Source organism: Eucyclogobius newberryi, unplaced genomic scaffold, assembly GCF_026437365.1.
Source record: "Eucyclogobius newberryi isolate DKJ021-1_F unplaced genomic scaffold, fEucNew1.0.hap1 SCAF_89, whole genome shotgun sequence".
NCBI classification, from domain to species: domain Eukaryota; kingdom Metazoa; phylum Chordata; class Actinopteri; order Gobiiformes; family Gobiidae; genus Eucyclogobius; species Eucyclogobius newberryi.
The window spans coordinates 296315-304835 of NW_027316531.1; the positions used below are offsets into that span (position 1 = coordinate 296315).

Consider the following 8521-nt stretch of genomic DNA (forward strand, 5'->3'; position numbering starts at 1 on the left):
CCACTATTGTTTGCACTACTAAGAGAGTTTTTTATCTGCTACAACATAACTATATGCAATGTTAATGAGATTATGAATTGAGATGGGAAATGTACCAGTTCATATGTGTCATAGGTGTGACCGAAGCGAGCAGCGGAAGAAGGTCTCTTAAGAAACCAAGCGAGGACGTATGGTGGTGTGGGGACACTTGTGGGACGTTGTGCCTATGTATCCCTTTTGTGGCCAGCCATGGTCATAACAAAGACCAGCATCACCCAGAACCATACCGCAGGGTCAAGGTCGAGAGGTTAGTGGACAATCTTGTCCCAGTAGCACCTGATACTACGTATTTGATTCTATTGGGGTGTCCAGAGAGGTCCCTGACGAGTCAAAGTGACTGACCAGAGAGCAGCGGGTTTGAGGGCTTTCCGCTTGTACTTCTCTATTTCCCATCACACCGCACAAAATTATAAACAAGATAAATTGTCTGTTTGTCAAATTACAGAGATTGACCAATCTGACTCAAAATTTAGGACAGTAATATAGACATGTAGACATGTTGTGGGCCGAGAGAAAAGAATTTTGTTCAATGTTGAGAACTGTGCATAAACTTTAGTGTGTAAAAGTGTAATTTTAACACCTATATGAAAGACATGTTGAAAACTGAAAAGAATAATGTGTTTGGCATATGAGACAGTAGACTAATGCTTTGATAAACAGGAGGGAAATGTGATAAAATGTGAATATATGATTATATTTCTGTGATGTATTTTATCTGCATAATAGTGATATTTTATCTGCATCATTAGTCTAAGAGAAGAACGGGTGTGTGACAAACTGCATTTGTGAAGGGGTCATAAAGATGGGCCAAAGGATGTTTACCCTAGGGGGTGTGACAGCCCAGAGGAGTTTGGGTAATGTTTACCCAAGGCTTGATCTCTAGGAAAAATACCAAGTGCCTTGATGTGAGGCTGACCAATGAGAAATGTGACCCGCCTATTCCAAAATATCTAATAAAACCAACCAGCATGGGAAAAAACGAGGTGAGACGCAGGAGGGTCAGCCAGGCTCCTTACAACGGCTTGGCTGACACAGCCCAGCGTTTTCTCCCAAGCTTGCCATACAAATGTCTGATATTTCTGTGTCGTTTCATATTCTAGGTTGAATTGTGTTCTCGATGTGTTACGGAATAGCATCGGTGTATGGCTCATTCCATGACACGAGATCGGAAATCGGGCCCAATCACGTGGTTTCAGACTTGATCTAAATTGGATGGTGCATCCCGATCACTGATCGGATATAAATTTTAATCTTATTAGTTTGATCAGCGCTATACATTTCAAGCTTATTATTAGTCTCTCACCTCGCATAAATGTATCACAACATTTTACTGCCGTAAAGTGGGCTTTACGGCAGTAAACTTTAGTTTTGTTTTACGCCGTGCGCCCTGCATGCCACTGCAGAGCGCATCAAACAGATTAAGGAAAAATGCTCATTAACTGGGGCATCAACAAGCAGCGGGTCGATGTAATTTTGCGCGACAACGCTGCTAATATGAAGAAAGCTATGGGTGAGACGGGGGTGCGGAGGACGGGCTGAAACCGTGACTACTGCGAGGAAGGACACTCTCCCCTGGTTTACTCTCAACTCGAAGATACAGACGGATTTCATCAAGAAAAACATAAATTTTATTATTTAAGCCATAAGAGAATTAAGAGTGCACTTCTGAAAAGCACATTAGTGGTCTTACTTTAAGACACTGTTGCATTTTTATTTAATACACACTTTGTTTATTTGTTTACATGCCTGCTGGGTATTTTAAGTTGAGCAGCTATTTTTATTTAATTCAAATTTTACGCTATTATTTCTTATTCAAGCTACCTCAAAGAAAGGTGCACTGTTAAAGTGTTAAGAAATAAAATAAAAACTGCGGACAATCTGTTTATGTTGCATTTGTGCATTTTTTTAATGTGTTACAAAAGTATCGGATCAGGACTCGGTATCGGCAGATACTCAAAATCAGATGACTCGGTATCGGAGCGGGGCCAAAAAAACCTGATCAGGACATCCCTACTTTGTACTGCCTTTAATCCGTAAGCTTTTGTGAGCCAAGCAACTGTAAAACGCCTATCATCTTTATAAGATAAGATAAGCCTTTATTTGTCCCACAATGGGGAAATTGTAGTGTTACAACACAAAGTAGGCACAGAAGTAAATAATAAAAAAATACCTCGAAAGCATGCAAAATAAATGTGCCTCCCTCATACCACACATTCCACTATCACACATAGCCATCCATACTTCACGTAATCGCGATGCAGAGTCCTGAAGCTGGATGTGTCGAGACGACTGGGACCACGCATTTACAGAGTCCAAGAGTTACATAAACTTTCTACTGCTCCAACGCAGTCTGAAGCACACATGCCCGACATATTTGTTCAATCGAAATCAGACATTAAAATATTGCTAAAATCTAACACAACTCAACTTTTCAAGACAAGTTGCTGGTCAGGTAGAGACTCTCCGAGTTTGTTTTTCATTTCTGCACTTTTTCCGCCTTTTTGCGATACAGGTGAGCTGGATAATTTTTTTTTTTTTATTTTGGTTCAGTTTGTTTTAGCTGAATTGTGGTGAGAATGTGAACCCCACCAAATTAAACTGTAACAAAGTTGCATCTTTTAGTCCCCAATCGAACCACTTAGGTGGACTAACAGGTGTAAAAGCATCCTTATCTATGGTCTCTTTGAGTAGTTTAATAAAAAGCCGGAAAATACATATAGGAGCATCTCCCAGAAAAAATGTTGTCCATGAACCACTGCTGTGAAAAAATGACAATTAAAAAATAGGACACTTTAATTTAACTGTCCTGTTTCAATGCATCTACACAAGTTCAAAAAATTGCTTAATGCTAACAAGATAATTGAGAAATTATATACATTTGTATATTGTATCAATCCTGAGCAATATTTTCAGTACTTTAATAAATGTTTATTTCACTGGAGCCTGGCTTCAAAATCTGAAGTGTGACAATGCTTTTAATAGCAGGCATCTACAAGAAAGGTATCTGTAGAGTATTTACATTTTATTTTCTGAAATTGAAAAGATAGACGGCATGAAAATAAAAGACATATCTGTATTTCAGTTGACAGTGAATTATGTTAAAATAAAGAGTGGCGTACTTTGGCTCTTTGTCTTGAATATTTCAAAGGTCAAAATCCTAAACCAGGGATAGCAGAACACATATATAATGGGATTGATACATGAGTTTAAGTATATGAGCCAGAGTTCAGCCTCTCCAGATGAAGCTCCAAACAGATTACTGTCTGCTGCCACTGTGAAACAATAATACGGACAAGAACAAAGGAGAAACACAATTATCAGAAGACCAAGGGTTTTTGCGGCTTTCATTTCAGTTTTCTGAACCATTATCGCGATCAGCCCCACTGTGATGGATGAGATTTGAGAGCGCATTGCACGAGCTTGGGATACAGCTACTACAGCTACTCATATATATAAAAATGTAATTACAATTATAGATATATGTCAGGTTGTCTAAGTTTATCTCGCAATATCCAAACAGCATGAATGGTTGAAAATATCCAACACAGCAAAATGCACACTTTTACTCATGTTACAGTAACTTTGAAAGGGTATAACATCGGTTTACAAATGGCTATGAACCGATCCACAGAAAAAAGAACCATATTTCTTATTGAGGCGCTAACAACAAGGAAGCTAGAGAAGTTATTGAGAGCACATCCAAAGTCACCCAAGAACCAGCAGCCGTCGTAATACAAAAAGTGTCCTTGGGCAAGACACTTAACACGCTTCGCTCCCAGTGCTACTTACAACTGGTGTGTGAATGCGTGTGTGAATGGCTCATTGATGTAAAGCGTGCCTTGAAGGTAGAAAAGCGCTAGTGACCATTTATTCACTAAATGGTCTAACTATATTCTCTCCCATAAGAAATCTGTGCCCGTCTTTGATTCATTTTAATAATTTTTTTTCAAAAATAGGACAGTTTAGAAATGCATCCACTTTTATTTAACTATCCTGTTTCATACCATCTTGCTCTACACAAGGTAAAAAAAAATAGCTTAAAGGCGCAATGGACGATTTTTCGGATGCGCACTCCCCGTGCGGACTGATACAACACACACGTGCGTTTGTTTATTAGCGCAACGGAGCGCATCGCATCTCTCGTCTCCCGTAGATTTCTGTCCACTTCTGCGTCAGCTTGAACTGTCTTTCTCCGTCTTCATTTTGCCCCGTACACTGAGAGAACTATATTATTATAGATCCATGTGCTTAGGCACGCGGAAACGTGGGGACGAACTGCACGCGGCTGCAGGTGAGCGATAGGTGCGTTTTATGATTGATACGTGGCAGGACAAATGATTTATCCACGCCACGAGGAAATATGATACAAAATTTGCTGAAAAAAATCGTCCATTCCACCTTTAATGCTAACAAAATAATTGAGGAATTACATATAGATAATAACTTTCAGTACTTTCAGTACTTTTATTAAATGTTAATTTCACTGGAGCCTGGCTTCAAAATCTGCAGTGTAACAATGCTTTTAATAGCTCTTCTAAACCATGGATAACAAAATGCATAGATGATTGGATTTATACACGAATTAAAAAATATCAGCCATAATTCCGTAACCCCTGATGAGTCTGTGAGGCCACTGTCCAATAAAAGAGTAAAAATATGATATGGACAAGAGCAAATGATGAACATGACAATCACCACGCCGAGTGTCCTTGCAGCTTTTAGCTCAGATTTCTTGGCCGCTGAATGTTGCATTGACACAGATGTAACTTGAGAACGCAATGCTCGAGCCTGAGTCACGGCCACCACAAATACTCTCAGATACAACACCGTTATTATACTGATTGGTGCTATAAAAGACACAACTAGGTCAAACACTGCTTCAATCTTATGCAAAATAAGTACACATTCTCCGTAACAGGTATTATACATTCCAGGTTGCTGAAGGAACTCCCTCAACAGCCAGATGGCATGAATGATTGAAAATAACCAACAGAAAATCACACAGACTTGCACACGTATGTAGGTGACTTTTGTGTGGTAAAACATGGGGTCACATATAGCAACATAGCAGTCTATAGATATCATAACCATGTTGCCCACAGAGACACAGATCACCAGAAAGCTAACAAAGCCATACACAATACATACAAAGTCACCCATATAGAAACAACCATGATAAAGGAGGATTCCAGCCGGCATCGGTAGCATACCCACAATCAGGTCTGAGAAGGCCAAAGAGAGGAGGAGGAGGTTGGTACATGTCTGGAGCTGCCTGCAAGAGAGAAATCTGAATCATAATGAAATACTCAATGATCAGAAAAAAAGTTGTCTCTATGGCATTATAATGGGAATGTTTGGTCTAAGGACAGAAACAGAGGTCTGTAATTTTATGTGACAGAGACGTGTAATTAATTACAAGCAAAATTACATCACTGTGACGAAATATAAAGAGCTACGTTGATCAAAAAATGGAAACTGCCTGGATTTTATTTGATAAAAAAGATGACTTTGTTTCTTTTGTGAGGACATTTCTTCATTCATTATTAGATTTGAATTGCACCATTGCTGTATTGATAGAGGACTGTTGCTCTGCCAACTCCTTCAAATCATGCCTGAAACTCAGGATTGTGTTCTTAAAATCAAAATGAACTAATTTGCATTCATATCCTGCATTTGAACTTGTTCCAGAAATAAATAAATAAATTAAAAACATAGAATATGTAATCTAACACCAAAACAACATATAAGTAACATGACATGAGTTTTACAATCAACGATGTACCCATAAGCCCATAAGCCTGCAAACACTTTTCTGATAAACTGAACATGCCCATTGTTATAATTATGAGCATTCTGAATGAAAGTGCGCGTGCAGTGGCTGGTCTCTGCCTGTAGTGGGAGATAGAAATGATGACCAGCAGGTTGAGCAGCACGGTGAGCAGGGTGATGGTGGTGAGCACAGTGAAAGTAAAGGCTGCATCTGTGTTGGAGTGTTTGATCTTCTTGCACGAGTTGTTGATGAGAGGAAAGCACAGCTCGTCTTCTGGTGTCTCCATGGTGTGTGTGAGAGAGAAGGAGGAGGAGAGCTCTCTCACAACACTTTTATATGTCAAATCTTCAGCCACAATGCAAACACAATAGGGAAACATTACAGCAGGGAGGCACCACTCAAGAGATTTGGCAAAGTCTTTCTGTATAAATGAATGATGCTTTTTGCATGGTTTTACCACACTATTTCACAATGCTATGAAGACAGCCAGGGTTTTTCAGGTTCAAATAACCATTTTCATGAAAACACAATCAGTATAATAAACCCTGAGTTTTCTTAAAAAGTGCTTTGATGTGCTTTAGCGCACACTTTGTCAATATGAGATTCAAATGTCAACTTTGGATCAATTTGGATGTCCAAATAACTCCTGCACAATGTCTACAGTCTTCCATTCTATGAATACTTGGGTCCGAGCCAATTGGCTTTCCTGAAATCAATGTCCACCTTGTTTTGTTTTTAAAACATTTATTTGCAGGAAAAACAGGTGGCACCATTCCAAAAAAAATTGCTAGGACCAGGCTATGGTCCTTAGAGTCACCACCTTTCAGTAAAGACACAATTACAGAATCATCTGCAAACTTTACTATGTGATGATCCTCATGATGAGCTCCAATCTCTGATGCTGTTTGACGCCATTGCCAGCGCCCTGCTTTATTTATCTATTTAGTTATCTGTTTTCATCATATAATGTAAGCGTGTTATGTAAAGCCTAACTTTAATTAGTTTTAATCCACATTATAAAGATTTTCCTCTATCATTACCTCACAAAAAGTGTCTGAGTAATCCTTGAGCCAGCATGCACAATCAAACCCCACACAGGCAGGAATAGTGGCGGAGAATTAACATAGAAATGAATCTTGTCAGCTGTAACTAACAAACTTTGAGTTTCTGATATTGTGGATTATTGATGATAGATCCAATCAGATTAGCCTTCATTGTCTCCATTGGGAAAGTTGTCCTCTGCATTTGACCCATCCTTGCCATCCTTGCCGCTGGAACAACCTGTCAGGAATAGTGTTAGTTGCAGTGCGAAGCCCAAGGAGCCTTTAGGTTGCTTCCGTAACCCCGGTTCTCTGAGTAGCATGAGTGAGATGTCTTACTATGGGATACGCCCCCTCGCGTATTCACAGAAGCACTATACCAATACGCCAGCCCTGAGTGGCTGGCATTTGCAGCGTCGTGACATCGGCACCCCCTATAAATGCCACGCACACGATGCTGCTCGTCATTCAATAAGCAAACCTCTTCTCGCTTCATGTGTCGCTCTCAAAGAAAGAAGATGCACGCTGTTCCATAACAGAAGTTTGCGAGAGGGTGCGAGCAGGCAACAGGAGCGTAGTCCCCCTTGCCGATTTATGTGAGCCACCGTGGATGTATTGTCTGTCCTCACCAGCACATGGTGCCCCCTGAGGAATGGGAGAAAACCTTTCAGTGAAAGAATGTAAAGCTTGCCCAGCTTTACCACAAGGATCACCAACGCCATCAGACCCAAGAGTCTGAGGCAAAGACAGTATAGAACCCGTTTCCCCGGAGTGAAATGGTTCAAAGTGTCTGTGAACGTGCGCACCCTCTCAAGAGAGAGGCGGGCCATGTAACTGACAGTCCAGGGTCTGACCCAGAAAAGCGATAGCCATGCTATAGATTTTGGGTTCGACTCCGGCTCCGACCCTTAATTTTTTTGTGTTTAAATTCTTTAACTTATAGATTGCACAGTCTAGTTTGTTAAATCTTGGTACCACCAGAAGGCCAGCATTTTGAGAGCAAAGAGCTCTGTTTGGATGATATGGTACTATAGCATCTTTGAGGTAGGATGCGGCCATGTCATTTATGGCTTTGTAGGTCATGAGTAGAATTTTAAATTTGATTCTAAACTCGACAGGGAGCCAGTGAAGAGACTCCAGCACCGGCGTAATGTCCTTTCTTCTTTTATTTCCTGTTTGCAATCTTGCTGCTGCATTTTGAACCAGTTGAAAGCTTTTTATGAAGCTTTTAGGACACGCTGCGAGCAGGGAGTTACAGTAGTCTAATCTAGTTGTAACAATTGCATGGATCAGCATCGCTTTTAGGCAGGATTCTTCTGATTTTGGCTATGTTGCGCTCATGGAAATAGGCTGTTTTACAGGCTTGATTTATATGTGCTTTAAATGAGAGCTCCTGGTCAAATAAGACTCCGAGGTTTCTTACAGTAGAACTGGAGGCTACACTGATATTGTCCAGTGTGACTATCTGCTCAGATAGAGCGTCTCGTTGATGTTTAGGAACAAGCACAATGACCTCGGTTTTTTCAGGGTTAAGAAGCAGATAGTTAAGTGTCATCAAGGTTTTTATATCCTTCACACAAGCACTAAGTGGGTCTACTTGATCGCTCTGATCAGGTTCATTGATAAATACAGCTGAGTGTCATCTGCATAGCAGTGGAAGTTAATGCCATGC

The 8521-nt window shown here is 40.3% G+C and overlaps 1 protein-coding gene across 1 annotated transcript; it reads right to left on the reverse strand.

The window, feature by feature from the left end:
• Window positions 1–4506: 4506 nt before the first annotated feature.
• Window positions 4507–6095, reverse strand: LOC140353319 (trace amine-associated receptor 13c-like). Its single transcript, XM_072437818.1, has 2 exons — window positions 5929–6095; window positions 4507–5311 (listed from the first exon to the last, which is right to left on the reverse strand). Exons 1-2 carry the CDS (start codon window positions 6093–6095, stop codon window positions 4507–4509), a joined length of 972 nt encoding a protein of 323 aa, XP_072293919.1.
• Window positions 6096–8521: the final 2426 nt, after the last annotated feature.

Coding starts and splice junctions, on each gene's coding strand:
- LOC140353319 (XM_072437818.1), bottom strand. CDS start 6,095: ATGGAGACACCAGAAGACGAGCTGTGCTTTCCTCTCATCAACAACTCG. Junction 5,312..5,928: donor ATTTCTATCTCCCACTACAG/GCAGAGACCAGC, acceptor TCTCTCTTGCAG/GCAGCTCCAGACATGTACCA.